Below are 24,450 nucleotides of genomic sequence, written 5' to 3'. Positions count from 1 at the left end.
GGCTTTAAACACCATCTACATGTTGACAAGTCCCAAAGTTATATACCAACTTGGACTGCTCCCCTAAGCTCCACTAAATAGTCTACTCAAGATTTCAACTTGTAGTAGACATATCAAATTTAACATCTCCCAAGGTGAACTCCTGAACTTTTCACTGATCCTCCTATATTCTTCCCCTATCTTTACTAAATGTCATCTCCATCCTTCAAGTTACACAAGACAAAATTTGTGAAGTCATCTTTCAGTACTTTCCTTCTCTTATACCCTGTCAAATACGCAACACCTCTTCTTGGCTTTAGACTATAAATATATCCAGAACTCAACCACTTTTTACTGTCTCTGTTCCGGTCACCCTAATGCAAACTAGTAACTTCTCTTGCTTTCCTGTTTCTGTCCTTGCCTCCCCAGAGTCTATTCTCTATATAGTAGCCAGAGTTACTCTTTTAAAACATAAGCTTGGGGCACCTGGGTGGCTCAGTGGGTTAAGCCGCTGCCTTCAGCTCAGGTCATGATCCCAGGTCCTGGGTTCGAACCCCACATCGGGCTTTCTGCTCAGCAGGAAGCCTGCTTCCTCCTCTCTCTTTCTGCCTGCCTCTCTCCCTACTTGTGATTTCTCTCTGTCAAATAAATAAATAAAATCTTAAAAAAAAAAATAAAACATAAGCTAGATCATTTCATTTCTCTGCTCATAACTCTTTTTTTAATTTAAAAATTTTTTTATAAACATATAATGTATTATTAGCCCCAGGGGTACAGGTCTGTGAATCGCCAGGTTTAAACATCCACTCATAACTCTTTCATGGTTTCCTGTTCTACACAGTTAAAAGCCAAGTTCTTTCTGTTATTGCCTACTACTTTCCCTTTTGCTCACACCACCACAGCCACATTACTTTTGATACACATGTTACTTGAAAATGTCAAGTAGGCTCCTGCCACAGGTTGTGTTGTATCTGACAAATATGCTTAGAAAGGTCTTTCCCCAGATAATTACATTCTTCCCTTCTTTATCTCCGATCTCTGTTAAATGTCATCTTACCTCTGGATTACCCTTTTAAAAATAGCAACTGCCCTTCCCCCTAAATTCTTATTCTTTCTTCTGTTTATTTTTCTCTATAACACTTATCATTGTCATATTATTTATTTATTTATTTTAAAAAAAGGTTTTATTTATTTATTTGACAGAGAGAGATCACAAGTAGGCAGAGAGGCAGGCAGAGAGAGAGAGGGAAGCAGGCTCCCTGATGAACAGAGAGCCTGATGTGAGGCTCAATCCCAGGACCCTGGGATCATGACCTGAGCCAAAGGCAGAGGCTTTAACCCACTGACCCACCCAGGAACCCCCCCTTTTTTAAAATTTAAAATGTGTATATATCTCTTTTCTTGCCCACTCCTCCCAAACTCAGGATAAAAGCTTAAAGAGGACAGGAAATGGTGTCTGTTATGTTTGCTGCTATGTCTCCACCACAGTGACTGGATAAATAATTGTTGCCTACCCATTCAGAAATTCTTGGTTGGTTCTTATATTTTATAACTAGGTACTTAAGAAGCTTACCTTTTGCTTCCTGTTCATCTTGAGGAAATTAATCTTTTTAAATTTCAAATAAGCTTGAAAGTTTTTCTTGTACTCTTACAACCACTTACTGACCCTTCTCTTCCTATTTGACTTTCTCTACCTCATAGAGTACTATGAAGATTAAATAAGATACTATATGAAGTTACTTGCATAATATCTTGCATACATTAAGGGTTTGGTAAATATTTGTTATTTTTATTATTTACAAACTGTATTGTTTTAAATTAATTATCTTCTACAACTTTCCAGTATTCATTAAGATATATATGATGATGTTTTTCAGATCGTCCATACCTTAAAGATAAGCAGCATGTGGAAAATATACAAGAACCCATTTTACAAATTTTGTACAAATATTCAAAAATTTATCATCCAGAAGACCTACAGCATTTTGCTCATCTCATAGGGAGGCTCACTGAACTAAGAACACTGACTCACAACTACTCAGAAATACTTAGCACCTGGAAAGCAAAGGACCCCAAATTGGCTAGTTCACTCTTGGAGCAATGGAATTTGTATTCACATTGTTGAAATTTAAAATGTTGTGGTTTGTCTTAAAACTTTCTCAATCTAGATTTTTGACTCTATCATCATAGGATGACTGATTTGAAAAACAAACAGGTTTGCTAGGTAACCAATATATCACTATAAAATGGATGTCATCAGTGCTCATCAAATTTTGTGGAATATAGGACGAACCACTAGAGGGACATCTAGGATTCTTTTCAAGATTTTACTCAAAAGAAGCAATGACTATTTTGTTACCGTATGGTTCCTTCAAAAGGGAATAATGTTAAATAGAGTTCTTACCTGAAAAAACTTTACTTTTTTCCTTTAGTAGAAAAACTGAATGAAAATATATAGATTATAGACATGAGAAAGGCTATCTAGTGGAAACAATTGTAATCAGAATAAAGGTAGTTTGTGAAACTCATTAATTAGGCCAGATTGATGGATTAAGAACTAACTTTCTAAACTTATTCCTGTTATAGCATTTTATGAATTATTAAAGGGGAACAAAACTGTTCAACACTTACTTTTTCTTAACTTAAAAAAAAGATCTTTTTAAGTCCACACTTAAAAAAATCCGTGATGGTAAGATATTGAAAAAAGTTAAAATGACAAATCATCAAAATGTTTTAACATACACTGGGAAATTTAGCACAAATTAATACTCATTCTGGTAGGCAATATTTTGACATTTTTGCCAATACCTTTTGTAGAAAAAATGAAGTTCTTAAAAACTGAAATCTTTCCACAGATATTTTAATCCTTGTATGGGTAGAAAGGCTATTTAGTAAAAAATTCTATGTGAAGTATATGAAATTGAGAAATTCTATGCTGGCAGTATTGTTTTGAAAGACTGGGTGTAAGTAAATAAAATACTGTGAATTTAAGTTAATTTAATCCTAGGCATAGTAACATTTTGGTTTTCAAGACAGAAAAAAAGACCATAGTCCATTTTATTTTTTTTGCTATAAAACTTAAAAAAAAACTGGAATGTTGAATTTATATCCTCAACTTCAAGAATGTCTTATTTAAATTTATTAATTATTGCCCCCACAGGGCATCTTGGGCATAAACCTAGAATCATCTCTTGGAGGGACTATTTTGTCTTTTATAGGGTATCTAGACTGTTTCCTTAAAATGTAAAGTAAAGGACTTACTTAACCTGGATCGAAAATTTTTAAATTTTAGCAGAAACTATGATGTCTCATAGATTAAATTTATACAAAGTTGGATATTTAAAAATATTACTTAAGCCCTTTGGGAAAACATCAATTATAGTACCGGAAGAAGTTAGAAAACAAAGTCAAATGTATTCAAAATGGAATTCATTCTCATATTGCTCAAACCTAGGTATTTAGCACCATAATATTTATTGTATTTCTCGCCCCAGCTTGAAGCCAAGCAGTCAGACTTCTTTCCCTGCTTACTATTTTAAAAAGCCATCAAATCCTATTAATTTTACTTCCTAAATATACATTTGATGCCTCTTCTTCATCTTCACTGTCACGGCTCAGCTCCTCACACCTTATCCCGCCTATTAAACTCTCTCTCAAACTCCAGTCCGACATGCCTAAGCCATTTTTCATAACGATACATTTTCTTCTGAACTTGATCTTGCCTCCCTTTCTACTCAGAACTCTTCAAGATCCCCATCCATAAAGGCTAAAATCCAAAAGCCTTTGGAAGGCCTCCTATCTGCCAAATCTGCAGCCTCATCTCTTGCCGTTTTCCCACCTGGCCTCACAAACCTACGCCAAACTTCTTGGAGTCTCTCTCGTACTAATCTCGCTCACAACCACAGGGCCTTAGCCTGTGTTCTCTAGGTCAGGAATCCTCTTTCCCCATTAACTGTTGGCCCGCTTTCTCTCTAATCACTCTCCTATTCTTGAGCGAAGCCTCACGAGAAGCCTAACACCTCTGTGCAGCCTCTCCTGACTCCCCAGGCCACCCTAAGTGCCGCTTTCTCTGTGTTTTAACAACCCTTTCTAAATTACCACCTTTAAATGATTACACCTGGCTGTAATTATCTGCCCATCTGTTTCTTCCCTAAGACTCAATTCTTGGATGACAGAAATGCATTTTTCACTCTCTGCTCCAATCTATCACAGTCCTTGCTAGTTTTCCTTGCATTCTCTGACAATAGCAGAATCTTAAAGAACGTCTACGCAAAGGAAAAATAGAATCCCGCGAAGAATCGTTACCAATGTAAGGAAAATCTCGCGAGAATTGGGAGCCGGGCGAACTCTCGCAGCTGACCGTTATTTAGCCGTTAAACAGTCGTGTACCGCGCCCTTTCCTGGCTGGCCGCCGAAGGGGAGCGATTTCCCGCCTTTTCTGAGGTTCGGAGGCAGAAGCTCTCATTGATTCTTTTTGCTGTCCTAATAGACAGCAGGTAGCAGTTCGTGTGGGCACCGAGTCCATGGTTTCCCCCTGAATCTTGAAAGGTAAGGGCAGGGGTACTGAGTTCCTTTTTTGACGACGGAACCAGGAGCTGCGCGATAATCTGATTCCGTCAGCACCTGCGGCACCTGCTGCCCTCCGCCTGCGAGGGCTCCCCTCCCCCCGCCCCTCCAGCACCTCCTTGGTATCTGGTAGCCCTCTTAAGAATCTACAGTAGTTCTCGCGGTGGAGTGATGCAATTTACCAGGGCTGGCGGAGGTAGAGCTTTGTTTTCGGGCTGTCACAGTGATGGTACCTCGGACTTTCTGGCTTATCTAGGTCGCCAGCTTGGCCATTGGTGGTGGTAGATGGTGGGAACAACTGTAGGGTGTTTTTACTTTGACTCGCCCAGTGATGTGACGCTGCAGACTCACAGTGTAGCAAAGGTTACACCCGCTCCTTTACATAGCATTTGTTGTACAGACCTTGCTTTTAAAAATAAAGCATAAAGAGTATATTAATGAAACAATATAAAAACACTTTTTCCCCCCCTGCCTTCTGGGGCAATAGGTAATTACAACTGGAAGAGAGAAAATGGAAAAGCAAAAGCCTTTTAAATTGTTTGTACCACCAAGATTAAGTAGCAGTCAAGTATCTGCGGTGAAACCTCAGAGTTTGGGAGGAGAGTCTAATTTCTTCAAGGTAAATTTGCATATGAATCTTGATTTGACTATTAACTTCAGGTAAGGAGACACCATGTACTTTCTTACGGGTGTTATTTTATAATTTTTTTTTTTCCCTAGCAAATGTGGCCTGATTTACCCAAGAATTTTAAACAAATTTATTTAAAATTTTAAATCCAATTTACTCGTGTTAGCTACAGGTGTACAATATACTGATTTAACACTCCATACATCACATAGTGCTTACCACAAGAAGGATCCTCCTTAATCCCCATCCCCTGTTTTACCCATCTCCCACCCTCCTCCCCTTTGGTAACCATAAGTTAGTACTCTACAGTTAAGAGTCTGTTTCTTGGTTAGTCACTTTCTTCCCCCTCTATGATTGTTTATCTTTTTGTTTCTTAGATTTCACATACGAGTGAAATCACATGGTATTTGTCTTTCTCTGCCTGACTTATTTTACTTAGGATAATACACTCTAGCTCCATCCATGTCATTGCAAATGGCAAGATTTCATTCTTTTTTATGGGTGAGTAATATTCCACCTATAACCTCATCTATAACCATTCATCAGTCAGTGGATACTTGAGCTTCTTCCATAGTTTGGCTATTATAAGTAATGCTACAATAAACACAGGGGTCCTGCATCTTTTCAAATTAGTGTTTTCGTAATCTTCAGGTAAATACCCAGTAGGGAGTTGCTGGATCATAGGGGAGTTGTATTTTGAATTTTCTTTATTTTTAAATTTTTTTTTTAGGAACCTCCATACTGTTTTCCAGAGTGCTGCACCAGTTTGCATTCCTACCAGCAGTGCATGAGGGATCCTTTTTCTCCACAACCTTGTCAATACTTGTTGTTTCTTGTGTTTTTTCACTTTAGCCATGCTGACAGGTGTGAGGTGATATCTCATTGTGGTTTTAATTTGCATTTCTGTGGTGATGAATGATGTTAAGCATCTTTTCATGTGTGTGTTGACTATCTGTATATATGTCTTCTTTGGAGAAATGTCTATTCAAGTCTTCTGCCCATTTTTCAATTGAATTATTTTTGGGTGTTGAATTTTATAAATTCTTTATATATTTTGGATACTAATCCTTTATTGGATATGTTGTTTGCAAGTATCTTCTCTCATTCAGTAGGTTGTTTTTTAATTTTGTTGATTGTTTCCTTCACTATGCAGAAGATTTTTATCTTGAAGTCCCAATGGTTCATTTTTGTTTTTGACTTGACTCAAGTTTCCCTGACTCAGGAGACCTATCTAGAAAAATATGATTATGGCCATTGTCAGAGAAATTACTGCTTGTGCTATCTTCCAGGATTTTTATTACCCAAGAATTTTCAGTAATATTGCCTGGAATGAATGATAAGCCTATGTAATATTTGTAAGCATTTTTCATTTAAAAAAATAATCACTGGTTCTTTGGAACTCTGGATACATAATAAATCCTGCTTATTTGAATCTTTCCTCTGTCCTTAAATGACTTGAGGCAATTTGTAAGACCTATACAATGAAATAGCAAGATACAAAAACATGTTAGGAGAATATTAGGGTCGAGGAAAAAATAAGAAAATTTGAACAAATATGTCAAAATACTGGTAAAAATTAGTGTCTGACTAAGCTTAAAATTTGGCTTTGAGTCACCTGGTTGTGAGGATAAAAAGAGAAATTCACTTATATAATAGAGTTCTTATCAGAAAAGAGGAATTATACCAAATTTCTCAGGTTAAACAGCTTTTACTGATATTTTAAAAATTTCTCTGTGGAGCTTTATATTGGAGATGGAATGAAGCAATGAATATTTCAATTTTATATGCTGTAGAAAAATTCCTATGGTCTCTATAGCTAATAGTGTAATATTAAGAAGCTATTCAGTGAAGACAACTCTAAGTTTTATCAAGGGAAAGATCATAGTGAAATTGAAGACAACTAATATATTAAGCTACTAATTAGAATTACTATTATTTTTCTTGAATACTTACAAAGCATGTATTTTTTTTTACATAGCAAAACCACTTGATATTTTAAATATTATATATACCTTAAAGGATTTACAATTGAAATCATGTCTTTAAGCAGATGTATATTACAGATATTATTACACTGCTAGTTATCACAGTGGTTTGGAACAGTATATTTAAGAACTTCTTTGTATTTCTAGAGTTTCAGCAAATATATTGAAGATGATATTAGTTTTCCATTTCCAATGACTAATCTCTCAAAAAATGGGGAAAACATTGATTCAGGTAAGAGACTGGAAAAGCAATATATCACTGTATTTAAAAGTATTTTTTACAGGGGCGCCTGGGTGGCTCAGTGGGTTAAGCTGCTGCCTTCAGCTCAGGTCATGATCCCAGGTCCTGGGTTCGAGCCCCACATCGGGCTTTCCGCCGGGCAGGGAGCCTGCTTCCTCCTCTCTCTCTGCTTGCCTCTCTGCCTACTTGTGATTTCTCTCTGTCAAATAAATAAGTAAAATCTTTAAAAAAAAAAAAGTATTTTTTACATACACATTGCTAGATATTGAAAATATAAGTATTATTTTGAGAGCCTTGACATTAAAGTTAGATATAATAACATTAAAAAATAAGAGGTTAGCAAATTTAATACCAGTTGTCTTTTATCTTGCAGATCCAGCTTTACAAAAAGTTAAGTTTTTGCCCATGCTTGAACAGGTAAGTTAGATATAAGGTACTTAGATATAATCTGTTTAGGTATTGACTTGCTTGTTTGAAAAAGGAAAAAAATTCTTTAGCTGTTGGATAATTAGTTGTCAGTACTTAATTGCTACTATTTGGAAACTCTCATCAGAAATATTTTCTTATATTGCATGGAGCACTGGGTGTGGTGCAAAAACAATGAATTCTGTTACACTGAAAAGAAATAAAAAAAAAGAAATATTTTCTTACAGGAAACACTTATTCACTTTTTTAGGTTGATAATTCTGACAGTTGTCACTACCAGGAAGGCCTGAAAGACTCTGATTTTGAGGTCAGAAGATTTCCTATCTATATTAAATTTCTTGTAATTGTAGTATCATTTATTGTTATTTGTATATGCCTTTCTTTTTGAAGCTTCTAAAGGATTAAAATTTGGCTAATGTTTTAAGTTCTTTTATTATTTTATTTTATTTTTTTTTAAGATTTTTTTTTTTTTTTTTTTTTTTTTTTTACAGAGAAAGCACAGCAGGGGGAGCAGGAGGCAGAGGGAGAGGGAGAAGCAGACTTCCTGCTGAGTAGGGAACCCAATGCAGGGCTCCATCCCAGGACCTGAGCCACCCAGGCGCCCAACTTCTGTTCTTTAAAACCATTACCCCCCTTCGTTTTTCTTTTAAAGTTGCTGAAACACTAGGTTTCTGCATTTTCCTGGGTTATGCAAGCATCCATTCTTTCAGGGAAATTTAACTTTAAACCACAAAGAGCAAGAATAGAAGAGGGGATATGGCTACAATATGTGAGAAGGCCAAGACTCAAACCACTATTTTACAAAGAATCCTTTAATGAGTACGATTGTTTGGCTCCTTTGTTGTCTAAGGAATTTATAGAACGTGCGGTACTCTTTTTTTTTTTTTTTTTTTTTTTTTTGTTATAAAAAACATTCTTACTTATGGCACATAGATGTCTATGAGGAGTGTCTGGGTGGCTCATTCAGTTAAGGGTCTGCCTTTGGCTCAGATCATGATCTCAGGGTCCTGAGATGGAGCCTTGCATGGCATCAGGCTCCCTGCTCAGTGGTGAGTCTGTTTTTCCTTCTGCCCCTCCTCCGCCTTATACTTGCTTGTTCTCTTTCTCTCCCTCCCCCGCCAAAAAAAAGGAAAACAGAAATTCTGGGGCACCTGGGCTGGCTCAGTTGGTAGAACATGAGATACTTGAGTTCAAGCCCCATTTCGAGCGTGGAGTCTACTTAAGGAAATTCCATGGCCTGATAAAGTACTGTATGTCTGTTGCTGGATCATAGTATCACAGAATTTAAAAACATGGAAATTATTCATGTATTTTGATAACAAAGAGGTATCAGCAAGCAGAAATCTGATTTAAAAAAAAATGAACTGGCATTTACCTTATAATGTTGAAATGGGTAATGCAGGAAATCCAGATATAAGCTAAGTAAGACCTTAGAATAAATGAAAGCTAGCTCTTGTGTTAACTATGTTTTTGTCATTGTATTTGAAAATTCATGTCCTCTAGGTAATCTTCAAACCATATAACCAAAATATTTTAAGACCATTATAAAAATTTATAGATATCATGTAGAATGACTTATTTTAGCTTTTAACCAGCCAGATTCTCTCATTGACTAAAATATTTCCAATATCTGGCTTAGGTATATTTTGGAGGTATTGGATTTTATTCAATAGCGTATAACTTAGTCAAGTGACCGGTAACTTTAGTGAAGTAGCTAATATAGCTAATAACTTTTAAAGCGTTAATGTAGTTTTCAAGATGCTATTAGGGCATAAATTGAAGAGAGAATTGTTCTCAACTATTAAGATATTATATTACTCATGGATATTTGCAATAGGCAGCAGTAGTTTGTTAATTGTTCAAAATTTTAGTGTAACCACTCTGAAAATCTATTTATCTTAACAGAATTCAGAGCCAATGAGCAGACTATATTCAAAACTGTATAAGGAAGCTGAAAAGATCAAGAAGTGGAAAGTGAATGTAGAATCTGAATTGAAGCAAAAAGAAAATAAGTTGCAAGAAAATAGAAAGATAATTGAAGCACAGCGGAAAGCCATTCAGGAACTACAGGTATAATGAGATTTGGAATTAAAAATGTAGTGTAGTAGATTTTATAATACTTCTATAATAATTCTGTAATACTTTTAAAATAGAGTATTTCTATGATGTGGATTTTAAGGACTTTTTTGAATTTTAACTGATGCTGTGTTTCAGCTTTAGGATGAGCACAGAGGACAAGTTGCACAAAGCTTAATGCAAATGATTAGGGAAATAATAAATTATTTTAGATAAAGATTTCTTTAATGATTCTAATTATAAATTTTTAATTTTAATCCTATTACTGGTGATGACTTGTTTGATATGAATGTCTTTTATTGGAATATGACATTTGTGGATTTTATATTTGGAAATATTTAGCTTCAGCTTTGTGGCCGAGGGAAAGAAAAATGTTGAAAATGCAACATTGGGTTAGGACAAAGATAAAACATTTAAAAATGTTTCGGGAAGATAATATTGCATTAAAATATTGTTGGATACTTTTTGGAGATGATTCAGCAAACTTAATTTTAGATCTGTGAAAGTGAGATCCATATTCTTATAGGAAAATCTATAAGCTGTGACACAAAAAAGCTTTTTGTGTGCAAAGAATTCTTAAACTTCTTAGTTGTTAGCAAAGAAATGCTGCTTAATGATTGTACTTGTGTTTATTTTGCTAATAATAAGCAAAATGTGATGAACTGTTCTTTTGTTTTATAAATTAGTTTGAAAATGAAAAAGTAAGTTTGAAATTAGAAGAAGGAATTCAAGAAAATAAAGATTTAATAAAAGAGTAAGTAATAATTTAATTTTTCTTTCTAAATTTATTCCAGATTTATGAAAATGATTTCCAGAAATTTATTGAACTTAATATTGTTATGTAATATTAACTTATCTGTAGAATTCTACCTGGGTACTGTGGAAGAAGGAAGACATACTTATTTTACATTCTTGTATTTGTCAAACAGTGATCACTGACTGATAATTTCTCACTTATTAAAGTATCAGTCAGGAGAAACCATTATTTATTATCAAAAGTTATCTGATAACTGTATCTACAACTGCCTATGTATATTTTCTACCTTTCTGATTGTTGCAGCACTTTAGGTGCAGTATTTGTAAAATAGTGCTCAATTTCATTATAAGCTAATTCTTACTCTCAAATTCCTGTTTTTGTCAGTGATCTAATGATTCTTCCATTAATGTCAGCTTAAAATCTTAGTGTCATCCTTAGCTTTTCCTTTCCTTTGTTTTAGGCAATAGCTAAGCCTTATTTTATACATTTACTCTCTCTTTCATTTTCTATCATATAGAATTTAATAGAAAACTGTAGTTTTTATTCATCTGTCAAGTAAGTATTGGTTAGAATGTAATGTATGGGTCCCTGAAGAGTACAATATTTATTCCTACATGTTTAAGTTAAACATCATGGCTTTAGAAGACCTATCACTTTGTCAGTGAAGTTGCTGATAAATGAAAAAGGCTCTTAAAACAGATTGTTTTAGTCCAATTGAAAGACAACCTATGGGGGTGCCTGGCTAGCTTAGTTGGAAGAGCTTGTGACTAGATCTTGGGGTAGTGAGTTTGAGCCTAATATTGGGGTTAGAGATTATTTAATTAAAAAAAGACAACCTATGACTTCCCAGATAAAAGATTAAATGCTAAACCTTAATTTTTTCCCTGCCTAATTGAGGTTTGGTTATTAGGGAAAAGGGAGAGAGAAGAGAAAGTTTCTAACATTGTATGCCTATTGTATATTTGGTACTTATGCTCACTTTTATATAGGTATGGGATTGAGTTTCCGTAGTATCTTATAGGACATCTAAAGCCCACTGTAGCTCTAATACCAGTATTTAATAGTTGATGAGCTTTCTTAAGATTGCTACTGCGTCCATTGATGAACAGTTGAATTTTTGCTAACGCTGTGACTGTTTAGTTACATAGTATAGTGTAAGGTAGTGTAATGTGACATAATATAGAATTTATGCCATTTTTTTGAGGTGAGAGGGAGTGCATTTATTCTGGGCATGATTTCCTTCTATTTTAAGCAGTTTCGGTTGTATACCCATTTAGGCCTCAAATACTGAATTGTCAATTGTCATCTGAAGGAAACTAACATTTAAGTAAGAGCTTTGTCAAAATATAGGTGAGAAGCAAAGTTGCATTTAAGGTAGAGCGACTTGATTATTGAATGACAGATTAAATATAAAGTTGCTCAGGACCAGCTCCTTTACTGATGGTGATTTTCTAAAAGGGATGTAGATTTGAAAGAGAATTTGGGTATTTCAAAACCATATGCTTGGCCTGTAATAGAAATTTGAGAGGGAATGAACACTTTGGTTTATTGACATTTTTGAGCAGGAAAAGAGTTTTGAGATAATTTTGGAGGCTTTTTTTGGAATGGAGCAGGACCTTATATGTGATCTGATTTCCACCATTAGATGTAGTAATAGTCTCAATTTTCAAATTTCATTAGTGAAACCTGAAGCATATACAATTACATATTTTCAGAAATAACCTTAAAAAGCAACATTTGGGGGCACCTGGGTGGCTCAGTGGGTTAAAGCCTCTGCCTTCGGCTCAGGTCATGATCTCAGGCTCCTGGGATCGAGCCCTGCATTGGGCTCTCTGCCCAGCAGGGAGCCTGCTTCCTCCTCTCTCTGCCTGCCTTTCTGCCTACTTGTGATCTCTGTCAAATAAATAAAATCTTAAAAAAAAAAAAGCAACATTTGATTTTTGTTAGACTCCTACCTGGGATTTGTTTAAATAATTTGATGAATTAAACCTGGCAAGCCCTGTTGCATGCATATGATGGTGGTTGTCGTCAGAGAAGGCTTTCTAAAGATGAGGAGTAGTTAGAAGGATGAATAGGAGTTAGCCAGAAGGAGAATTAGAGGTTTCTACTTTAGCATTTCATGACATGCTCAGGAATTTTGATTTTTATGTTGGAGTAGAGATGGAAGATAGGGTTTGTAGAGGGGTGGGCTGAAGAAAGGCTGAATGGTTATAGTTATGGCTCCCTTCAGCAAGAACAGCATTAAGTATAATTTAAAATCTTGTGTATCCTGTTAAGATTTCATTTTGAAAAAGGATTTTAGTTCTAGGGGTAAAAAAAGTTTGAAAATTGCTGCAAATAGTCATTTGGAAGCCAGTGAAGAGTTTTAAGAATTCTAAAACTGAGACACTGTAGGAACATAGTAGACTTGAATAAATACTTTTTTGATTGGATGATTGCTTGTATATGGAGTATATGGCTGGTTTTTTGTCAGGCCATGCTGTTCAAATAGTCTTTGTGGTCTAGGGAACATATTGGTAAAGGTACTTTCGTACCTTTTGATACAAGGTATTTTTGGTAAAGGTACTTTTTGTACCTCTACCCCTCACCGTAAATTAACAGGAAAAGGCTGAAATTTTTTTTCAAATTGTAATTGAAGAATTAGATTTATGGTCACTTGTTTTCATTTTTACAAAACCAGTAACAAGAAAGTCCCTCTCTAAATTGAAGGTTTTGGAGGAAAGGGGTGTGGGGGGTTGGGTGAGCCTGGCGGTAGGTATTAAGGAGAGCATGTATTGCATGGAGCACTGGGTGTGGTGCATAAACAATGAATCTTGGAACACTGAAGAAAAAATAAAATTACCAAAAAAAAGTTCATCTCTAGACCAGTGGTTCTTAAATTTTAGCAAACATCAGAATTAACTGCAGAGCTTATTAAAATATATGCTATTGTCCTCTGCTCCCCTACCAGAATTTCTGATTCAGTGGAGTAGGGCTTCAGAATTTGAGCTTTTAACAAGTGATGTGGATGTTGCTGGTTCAAGGATCATACTTTGGGAACTACTACTCTGTACTGGAGAATAGTCATAGGCTTTGAAAACCAAACCAAACCACCCTTTCTCTGATTGGCTTATTTCATTTAACATTATACCCTCTAGATCCATCCATGTTGTTGCAAATTGTAAAATTTCATCCTTTTTTGGCCAAGTAATATTCCAGTGTGTGTGTGTGTGTGTGTGTGTGTGTGTGTGTGTATCACACACATCTTTTTTATTCATTCATCTATCAATGGACACTTGGGCTGCTTCCATAATTTGGCTATTGTATATAATCCTGCAATAGGAGTGCATATGTCCCTTCAAATTTGTGTTTTCATATTCTTTGGGTGAATATCCAATAGTGTGATTACCAGATCATAGGGTAGTTCTACTTTTAATTTTTTGAGCAACTTCCATACTATATTCCACAGTGGCTGCACCAATCTGAATTTCCATAGTATAGGAGTAATCCTCTATCTTCATATTAGATGGTTGGAATTTTCATCACCCTTATGGAGGGGAGAGGGTCTGGAGTTTGAATCAGTCATCAATGACCAATGATTTAATCAGTCACAATTATGTAACTAAGCCTCCTGTAAGAACACAAGAGGACCAGGTTTGGAAAACTTCCAGCTTGGTTGAGATTTGGGGAGATTTGGGGAGAGTGGTGAGCTAAGAGAGCATGGAGCTCCACACCCTTTCCCCATGCTTTGCTCTATGCATCTCTTCTATCTGGCTATTCCTGAGTTATATTCTTTTATAATAAACTAGTAATCTAGCAAGCAAATCGTTTGAGTTCAGTGAACTGCTCCAGCAAATTAATCAAATTCAAGGAACCTTAGATTTCTAGGTAGTCTGTCAGAGATTCAGGTTACAATCTGAACTTGTGCCTATGTCTGAAAACTAAGGAGTGAGTCATAGGATCTTTTGATTTATAGCTAGTTGGACAGAAATACAGGTAAACCCTGGGCTTGCAACTGGTATCTTAAATGGGTTAGGGGGACAGCAGTTGTGTAGGACTGAATCCTTAACCTGTAGAATCTGAGACTATCTCCAGGTAGATAGTATCATAATTGCATTGAATTATGGGACGTCCAGCTGGTGTCCTAAGAATTGCTTGTTGGTGTAGGGAACCTCCCTTCCCACATTGAAATTGGTATCAGGACCTGTTTAGGTAGTGTGGACATTTTAATGAATTCTTCTAATTCATGAGCATGGAATATCTTGCCATTTATTCATGTCTTCAGTTTCTTTCATTAATATCTTACAGCTTTTATGTACAGGTCTTTCACCTCCTTGGTTAAATTTAATCTTAGGTATTTGATTCTTTTTGGTGCAATTGTAAACGGGGTTGTTTTCTTAATTTCTCCTTCAGCTGGTTCATTATTAGTGTGCAGAAATGCAATTGATTTTTGTGTATTGATTTCTTATCCTGAAAACTTTACTGAATTTGTTTTATTCTGATAGTTTTTTGGGGGAGTCTTTAGGTTTTTACATATATGATATGTCATCTGCAGATAGTGAGTTTCACTTCTTACTTTCCAATTTGGATTACTTTATTTTCTTGCCTAATGGCTCTGACTAAGCCTTTCAACACAATGTTGAATAAAACTGGTGAGAAGTAGGCATTCTTGTCTTGTTCCCGATCTTAGAGGAAAAGCTTTTAGCTTTTTATTTTTTACTGTTGATTATGAGGTTAGCTGTGGGTTTGTCATATATGGCCTTTATTAGGTTGAGGTACATTCCTTTTATACCTACTTTATTGAGAATTTTTTATCATAAATGGATATTGAATTTTATTAATTGCTTTATCTCCATCTATTGAGATGATCAGAGGTCTTATGTAATGAAAGGCTAGTCAGAAAATTACCTGTTTAATGTTTTAAGGGTAAGACAGATTCTTTTTTTTTTCTTTAAATATTTTATTTATTTTTTTGACAGAGAGAGAGCGAGACCACAAGTAGGCAAAGCAGCAGGCAGAGAGAGAGAGAGAGAAACAGGCTCCCGGCCGAGCTCGATCCCAAGACTCTGAGATCATGACCTGAGCCGAAGGCAGAGGCTTAACCCACTGAGCCACCCAGGCACCCCAAGACAGATTATTTCTGAAGCATTTAGTAAATGAAAAGCTCAATCCTTTTTTTCCCCTTAGGCAAAATCTGGAAATATTTACTGAAATGTTATTGTTAGCTACTTGGGTAGAAAGTTCTTAAGGAATTAGCCTTTTTACTTTTGAAGGGAGGAAGTTACTAAATCATCTTTGCTAATAGTATAGTCAACCCATTTTTTTCATATAATCATTTATGAGTGATGTGATATATGTGTGTGTGTGTGTGTGTGTGTGTGTGTGTATATATATATAATATAAGAATTTCCTTAAAAATTGAAACAATGTTTCATAACCTTTACATATGAATTTGCTTTGAAATCAGATTACACTTAGGGAGACTTTTTGCTTTCTTTCAGGAATAATGCTACAAGGCATTTGTGTAATTTGCTCAAGGAAACCTGTGCCAGATCTGCAGAAAAGACAAAGAAATGTAAATATACTTACTGTTTTATGTTATTTTTTAAAAAATCAATTTATTCTTGTAATGGTGGGGGTGGAGAAGGGAAGAAATTGTTTTTTTCACTTTTTTAGAACCAGTTTTGATTAAAACAAGTTATATGTGCTTCATATGTTTTCTTTGCATAAGTAATAATTTGATTCTCAGTTCTTTGAGTTTTGAAAGCTCAAAGTGTTCTGAAAGATAATATATTTCAAAAGATAAATACCCACACATGACATTTGTAGTTCTTACTTCAGTTAAAACATGATCTTGAGACTAACTTTCTCTTCTTCCTGGAACGACTAACAAATTGAATCAATATATAGCTCTGTTTATAATAGAAAATACTGGTAGAAAAAAAAAAACTGGTAGAGGACTATGCTGAAGGCATTGTACTTAAGAATAAACAATATTTATTTCCAGTGTAAATAGAATTCTCAACTTTCTCCTAAGGAAAGAAATATGCTTTTAAAGTATTTTACAGGGGCGCCTGGGTGGCTCAGTGGGTTAAGCCACTGCCTTCGGCTCAGGTCATGATCTCAGGGTCCTGGGATCGAGTCCCGCATTGGGCTCTCTGCTCAGCAGGGAGCCTGCTTCCCTCTCTCTCTCTCTCTCTGCCTGCCTCTCTGCCTACTTGTGATCTCTCTCTGTCAAATAAATAAATAAAATCTTAAAAAAAAAAAGTATTTTACAAAGGCTGTGGTGTGTATGTGTATGTGTGTGTGTGTATATATATATATATATATATATATATATATATGAAAGTATACTTTTTCATTTTAGGCATATTTTTATTTTAGATGTATGAATTTTTTTCATTTTGATGAAAAACATAAAAATCTTATTTTAAAAATAACTGTTTTATCTTTGTCATTAATTTGACACTAGCTCTACATTGTTTCTGCCAAGAATCTTTTAAGAAATACTGTCTACCTGCTTTTCCAGGATAGCTCGTATTTTTCTTAGCTACAAGTTTAATATCCCATAGCTTACTGCATACAGGCTTGGGCTTAAGAGTAGACAGCTTATGCTCAAATTCAAACTTTCAGTTGCTATCTACTTGACCTTGAATAAGTTTTATAATCTCTCTGATCCACTGTTTATTGATTAATGAAGTGACTCTTAGTGTTGTTTTGAGAATTAATAAATTGCCTAGAGCAGTACAAAGTGCTCAATTTTTTTTAAAGATTTTATTTATTTATTTGACAGAGAGAGAGATCACAAGTAGGCAGAGAGGCAGGCAGAGAGAGAGAGGAGGAAGCAGGCTTCCCGCTGAGCAGAGAGCCCGATGCGGGGCTCGATCCCAGGACCCTGAGATCATGACCTGAGCCGAAGGCAGAGGCTTTAACCCACTGAGCCACCCAGGTGCCCCAAAGTGCTCAATGTTAACTATTCTTCTTCTTATTATTATTTCTAGTACGCACAATTGCTAGCATTTTTTATTCTTGGTCCCTGCTTATGGTACTTTATTTTTGGAACTATAAAGACTTACCAGAATGTAGTGTACCACTACCAGCTCCTCCATTAAGTCATCTTGTTTACTCAGCTTTCAATATTAGCTTTTCCCATCTAGGTATAAAAAGTCGTAAAAAGTATACAGATGGGGTGGGAGGGATCATGTATTGACTACTTTGCAGAAAATGAACTGTCAAGGCTATTAGTTTTTTTTTTCCTCTGTTTTATGCTAAGTCAGATCAGATGGTGGGAGAGGTTTGAAGAACCTTAACAAAATTTTTAGGTACTCTCTTAAATGAACCAATGACCATATCTTCATGAGAAATATGGTTTTTCTTAAAGTCTTTAGGGGTGTCTGGGTGCCTTAGTTAAACATCTGACTCTTGATTTTGGCTCAGGTCATTATCTCAGGGTTGTGAGATCGAGCACCATGTTGGACTTTGTGCTGGGTGTGGAGCATGGTTAAGATTCTCTCCCCCACCCTTCTTTCTCTCAACAAAAAAAGTCTTTATAGTTATTAATGTAAACTCCATCTAGATTCTTGCCTTAAGTCTTTCCTTTTGCTCTTGTGATTTCTCTGTCTTATTTATTTATTCACCAGGTTTTTTTTAAAGATTTATTTATTTATTGAGGGAGGGGAGAGAGAGGGAGAGAAGTGCAGAGGGAGAGGATCCTAAAGTGGATTCCTTGCTGAGCACAGAGCCCGACATGGGGCTTGATCCTATAATCCATTTGATCACTACCTGAGGTGTAGTTTGCTTAGCTGACTGAGCCACCCAATTATCCCTCATTCACCAGTTTTTATTTTTTTTATTTATAAAGATTTTATTTATTTGTTTGTCAGAGAGAGAGCGTGTGTGTGCACAAACTGGGGGAGCAGGAGGCAAAGGGAGAAGCAGGCCCCTCACTAAGCCGGGAACCCAGTGCTGGATTGGATCACAGGATCCTGGGATCATGGATCATGATCCATGATCCAAGTGTCACGAAGGCAGACACTTGAGCTACTGAGCCACTCAGGCGTCCCACCAGTTTTTATTTTTATTTCTTTATTTTCTAATATTTTATTTATTTGTGTGTGAGAGAGACCACACTTGTGTAGGTGTGGGCCAGGAGAGGGGCTGAGGCAGAGGCAGAGGGAGAAGGAGAAGCAGACTCTCCGCTGAGCCTGGAACCTGAGGTGGGACTTGATCTCAGGACCCTGAGACCATGACCTGAGCCAAAGGCAGATGCTTAACCAACTGAGCCACTCAGGCACTCATTCACCAGTTTTTAAAGTGCCTACTTTGTGTCATGAAATGTTCTGAATGCTGAAGAAAACAGTAGTGAATAATTTCTGCTCTAAAGGAGTATGCATCCTCGTGGAGGCGCAGAGACCATACATAAATAAAATATATGTATGGTGATGATAACTGCTTAAAGAGAGAGTATTTTGGGATAGGGTGGTTGAGGAAGTATTTTATTGACCCTAATAAGTGAGGGAGTGAGCCATGTAGCTATTTTGGGAAATAGTAAGTGCAAAGTCCCTTAGATGAAAGCCTGTTTGATCTTTTCAAGTCAATGAGGCTACTGTGCTGTACCTTTCGATATTTCTGCATTGTGTTTATTTCTTAATCTTTTTTCTTGTGCACCATTCAGGAAAATGTCTTTTAATCTGTCTTCTAGTACATCAATTCTCTATTTAGCTATTTCTAGTCTGTTTCTCTCTCTCTCTCTTTTTTTTTCTAGTCTATTTTTGAATTTGTCAGTTGAGGTCTTATTTTCTGTGAATGCATTTTTCTGGTTCTGTAATTACTAGCTGGTTTTTAAAATACCTGTAATGTCACTTTTTAAATTTTTAAATTTAATTATATTTTTAAAGATTTTATTTATTTATTTGAGAGAGGGAGAGCGTGCAAGCACAAATTGGGGCAGCAGCAGAGGAGAGGGAGAGGCAGACTCCCCACTGAATAGGGAGCCCAACATGGGATTGAATCCTAGGACTCTGGGATCATGACCTGAGCTGAAGGCAGATACTTAACAAACTGGGCCACCCAAGTGTCCCTGTAATGTCACTTCGTAGACTTTCCAGTTTGTTCATGAAATTAAAAAAAATTGACATATAGTTGACAGACAAATGTTATGTTAGTTTCAGGTGTATAACATAGTGATTTGGTAGGTCTATATATAATGCTATGCTCACCATTAGTGTTCCTTGCTGAAAATTTTAAGTTCATCTTTTTATCTCCATGAACATAGTTAATGTTTTATTAAGATTTTAATAAAGTTTATTTAAGAGGTCTATTTCTGGTTGGTTCTATGGATTCTAGAGGTTTGTGTACTTCATTACCTTTGGTTATTTGCTTGAGACCTAGAATGATGTCACATTTTCCTAGTTCTTTTTATGTTGAACAGTTTTGGATTTTATCTTGGAGACTTTGAAATTATTATGTTGTAAAATTCTGGATCCTTTTAAAATCCCCAGGAGAATGTTTATTTTTTTAGCAGTCATCTCAGGTTCAGACCACAAATTTTTTTTTTTTCAGACCATAAATTTTATCTTGTCTTTGTGTGCTGGGTTCTAATATCAGTTCAGTTTTCAAAGTCTTTGCTATGCTGCTCTGGCTCTGTTTCTTGTATGCTCCACTCAAGATTAGGTTTGAGATATGAATAGTAATTTATGTTAGAGTTCAGTTTTCAAAGACTTAGCTGTATTTGTTTTGGATCTGTCTTGTATATGTATGTTCTCCCTTTATCCCATGGGACTTGTGCCAATTCATGCACATAATTAGGTAATCCTCATTTGGAGCTGTCTCTAATATTGCCCCCTCATGCTCAACCTTACAGGGGCTCATTTCCCCTGTCCTTTTGCTAGAAATAACGGAGTTTCTCTTGCGGTTTTTGTTTGTCCCTGCCGCAGCTCCACTACAAGGGCTATTCTGGACAGGGCTATGAGAGGAATAAAAAAAAATCAGGATTTCCTTTTACTGCTCACGTTTCCTGTTACAGTTTTGTTTGGGCCTTATACTTTAGCTAATACTAGGAAGGGAGATAGAAAAATACTAAACAGGAAACTTACCTTCGCATGAGTCACTTCAAGAATTTACTTTTTTCCCCTAATCTACCTGCCTTTGCTTTCTTTTCAGAGTCCTGAAGTAGTTGTTTTATGTATTTCAGAGTTTTTAGTTGTAAGTAGTGGGAGAGAAAGGCTATAGTGGGATTACTTTGTCTTGACTCTCACTGGAATTTGGCTTAGTGTTTTTGAATTATAATCCTCAATCTATTCTCGGCCTGATGATTCATCATTATCTTTTTAGATCTTTGATTCTTTTAAGAAATAAAAAAGATCGTCCAGATTTTTGTCTTCAGCAGGATGGTTGGTCTGAATTACTTAGCCATTACCAGAAAACAGAGTCCTTGATGCTTTTCTAAAATATAGATCAAATCATGTCACTGTCTAATTCTTTTAATGGCTTTCCATAATTTTATGGGTAGCATGGTATTTGCTGCTTCCCTCCACCTTGCCAAATGTTCCACCACATGCCCCATATACACAGGCTCATGGAGTACTGCTTGTTACTCACTAAACAGATTATGCTTCTGAGATTTTGCATTTTTTTTTATTGGCTGATCCTCTTTATTCATCTCATTACCTCTATTTGTCCTTCAAAATTCAGAATAAATATTGCTACTTGGGAAGTATTCCCTAATTTTGCAGTCTGATTTAAATGCTTCTTCTTTTACTTAGTACCCTTAGTATACCTTTACCATGTATTTATGAATTCCTTCAACAAGGAGTGTTTTTTTTTTGGAGTCCTTCAACAAGGAGTGTTTTATGGAGTGCCTAGTGCATGCTAGACATCTCCTGCAGCTTAAGGGCAAGAGATAATATCTTGATTCAGGATAGTTAACATTTTAGACAATGTCTTTCATGATAGTAGGCAATAAATTAATGAGTTAATGAATAAATCTGTCCTTAGATGTACCTATATAAACCCTTTTGTTTTAGTGTATTTTTTGGTGATTGTTTAAAAAAATCCTTTAAGTGCTATCCTGTACACAATATAAAATTATTTTTAATTCTTCAGCCTGCCATTTGAAGTACCGTATAAACTTTTTTTGTAGACTTTGTAACCTAAATTAGTTGGTGTTGGGAAGGACTTAAAAGGTTTTGTAATCTACTTACATTTCCATTGATTTACTTTCCTTTGTAGCATGTCTGACAAAGAGGTAGTCTTCTTTATGTTTGAATATATTCAGTGATGGAATCTCACTAACCTCAAGATTGTCATTTAAGGATAGTTCTTATTTTTATATTGAGCTGAAGTCTCTACAGAGTTTCTCCTATTTTATTGTAATTCTCCTTAGACCATATGGAAAATCTAGGCCACTTTTTTATGTGCTATCTCTTTAGATCTTTAAAGCTGGCTTCTTGTCTTTTTTGAATCTTGTCTTATTTAGCCTAGACATTTCAAGATTCTTCAGTACTTTTATTTTTGCTGATCTGTTGAATATCTTTGTTATGGAGTCCAGATCTGTATGAATTCCTCATATCAGAGAGATCATATGATAATTGTTTTTCTCTGATTGACTTATTTTGCTCATCCTAATACCCTCTAGTTCCCTCTATGTCATTGGAAATGGCAAGATTTTGTTTCTTTTGATGGCTGCATAGTATTCCATTGTATGTATGTATGTATATGTGTGTATGTATATATATATATACATATATATATATATATATATATACCACCTCTTCTTTATCCACTCATCTGTTGATGGACATCTAGGTGCTTTCCATAGTTTGGCTATTGTGGACATTGCTGCTATAAACATTCAGGTGCATGTGCCCCTTCGGATCACTACATTTATATATATATATATATTTTTTAAAGATTTTATTTATTTATTTGACAGAGATCACAAGTAGGCAGAGAGGCAGGCAGAGAGAGAGGAAGGGAAGCAGGCTCCCTGCTGAGCAGAGAGCCCGATGCGGGACTCGATCCCAGGACCCTGAGATCATGACCTGAGCCGAAGGCAGCGGCTTAACCCACTGAGCCACCCAGGCGCCCCACTACATTTATATTTTTAAGGTAAATACCCAGTAGGGCGACTGCTGGGTCATAGGGTAGCTCTATTTTCAACTTTTTGAGGAATCTCCATGCTATTTTCCAGAGTGGCTACACCAGCTTGCATTCCCATCCACAGTGTAGGAGGGTTCCCCTTTCTCTGCATCCTCGCCAGCATCTGTGTTTCCTGACTTGTTAATTTTAGCCATTCTGACTGGCATGAGGTGGTATCTCATTGTGGTTTTGATTTGTATTTCCTTGATGCTGAGTGATGTGGAGCACTTTTTCATGTGTCTATTAGCCATTTGGAGGTCTTCTTTGCAGAAATGTTTCATGTCTTCTGCCCACTTCTTGATTGGTTTATTTTGTTGTTTGGGTGTTGAGTTTGATAAGTTCCTATAGACTTTGGATACTAGCCCTTTATCTGGTATGTCATTTGCAAATATCTTCTCCCATTCTGTTAGCTGTCTTTTGGTTTTGTTGACTGTTTCCTTTGCTGTGCAAAAGCTTTTGATCTTGATGAAATCCCATTGGTTCATTTTTGCCCTTGCTTCCCTTGCCATTGGCTATGTTTTGAGGAAGAGGTTGCTGAGGCTGAGGTCGAAGAGGTTGCTACCTGTGTTTTCCTCAAGGATTTTGATGGATTCCTGTCTCACATTGAGGTCTTTCATCCATTTTGAGTCTATTTTTGTGTGTGGTGTAAGGAAATGGTCCAGTTTCATTCTTCTGCATGTGGCTGTCCAATTTTCCCAGCACAGTTTGTTAAAGAGACTGTCTTTTTTCCACTGGACAGTCTTTCCTGCTTTGTTGAAGATTAGTTGACCATAGAGTTGAGGGTCTATTTCTGGGCTCTCTATTCTGTTCCATTGATCTAGGTGTCTGTTTTTGTGCCAGTACCATATGGTCTTGATGGTTACAGCTTTGTAATAGAGCTTGAAGTCTTGAATTGTGATGCCACCAACTTTGGGTTTCTTTTTCAACATTCCTTTGGCTATTCAGGGTCTTTTCTGGTTCCGTATAAATTTTAGGATTATTTCTTCCATTTCTTTGAAAAAAATTGATGGTATTTTGATAAGAATTGCATTAAATATATAGATTGCTTTAGGTAGCATAGACAGTTTCACAGTATTTGTTCTTCCAATCCGTGAGCATGGAACGTTTTTCTATTTCTTTGTGTCTTCCTCAGTTTCTTTACTAAGTACTTTATCGTTTTCTGGGTAAAGATTCTTTGCGTCTTCGGTTAGGTTTATTCCTAGGGATCTTATGGTTTGGGAAGTAATTGTAAACGGGATCAACTCCTTAATTTCTCTTTCTTCTGTCTTGCTGTTGGTGTATAGAAATGCAACTGGTTTCTGTGCATTGATTTTGTATCCTGACACTCTACTGAATTCCTGTATTGAGTTCTAGCAGTTTTGGATTGGAGTATTTTGGGTTTTCCACATAAAGTATCATATCATCTGCAAAGAGTGAGAGTTCAGCGACTTCTTTGCCAATTCAGATGCCTTTTATGTCTTTTTGTTGTCTGATTGCTGAGGCTAGGACTTCTAGTACTATGTTGAATAGCAGTGGTGATAATGGACATCCCTGCTGAGTTCCTGACCTTAGGGAAAAAGCTCTCATTTTTTCCCCATTGAGAATGATATTTGCGGTGGGTTTTTCATAGATGGCTTTGATAATATTGAGGTATGGACCCTCTATCTCTACATTTTGATGAGTTTTGATCAAGAAA

General features: G+C 36.0%; 2 protein-coding genes across 9 annotated transcripts in view; both read left to right on the top strand.

Annotated features, from left to right (window-relative positions):
• LOC125098040 (bile acid receptor-like) overlaps window positions 1–2,889 on the top strand; it is a 66,056-nt gene extending 63,167 nt beyond the window's left edge. For 3 of the 5 annotated variants that reach the window (XM_047726421.1, XM_047726419.1, XM_047726420.1), the window contains one exon: window positions 1,857–2,886. In XM_047726421.1, the coding sequence (XP_047582377.1) occupies window positions 1,857–2,104 (248 nt within the window). In that variant the 3' untranslated portion in view covers window positions 2,105–2,886. Of the gene's footprint in view, window positions 1–1,856 lie in introns of all 5 variants that reach the window. The other 2 variants (XM_047726423.1, XM_047726418.1) reach the window with 2 other exon arrangements.
• A 1,436-nt stretch (window positions 2,890–4,325) lies between these two features.
• Window positions 4,326–24,450, top strand: part of SYCP1 (synaptonemal complex protein 1) — a 149,333-nt gene continuing 129,208 nt past the window's right edge. Inside the window, exons 1-8 of one of the 4 annotated variants that reach the window (XM_047726411.1) lie at window positions 4,326–4,527; window positions 5,033–5,164; window positions 7,306–7,390; window positions 7,773–7,816; window positions 8,076–8,132; window positions 9,731–9,895; window positions 10,588–10,655; window positions 16,139–16,212. In XM_047726411.1, coding sequence (XP_047582367.1) covers window positions 5,057–5,164; window positions 7,306–7,390; window positions 7,773–7,816; window positions 8,076–8,132; window positions 9,731–9,895; window positions 10,588–10,655; window positions 16,139–16,212 — 601 coding nt within the window. In that variant the 5' untranslated portion in view covers window positions 4,326–4,527; window positions 5,033–5,056. Of the gene's footprint in view, window positions 4,528–5,032; window positions 5,206–7,305; window positions 7,391–7,772; window positions 7,817–8,075; window positions 8,133–9,730; window positions 9,896–10,587; window positions 10,656–16,138; window positions 16,213–24,450 lie in introns of those variants that run through there. The other 3 variants (XM_047726413.1, XM_047726409.1, XM_047726410.1) reach the window with 3 other exon arrangements.

The sequence above is a fragment of the Lutra lutra genome, chromosome 4, assembly GCF_902655055.1.
Source record: "Lutra lutra chromosome 4, mLutLut1.2, whole genome shotgun sequence".
Classification (NCBI taxonomy): Eukaryota; Metazoa; Chordata; class Mammalia; order Carnivora; family Mustelidae; genus Lutra; species Lutra lutra.
This window is presented reverse-complemented; position numbering and strand designations above follow the sequence as displayed.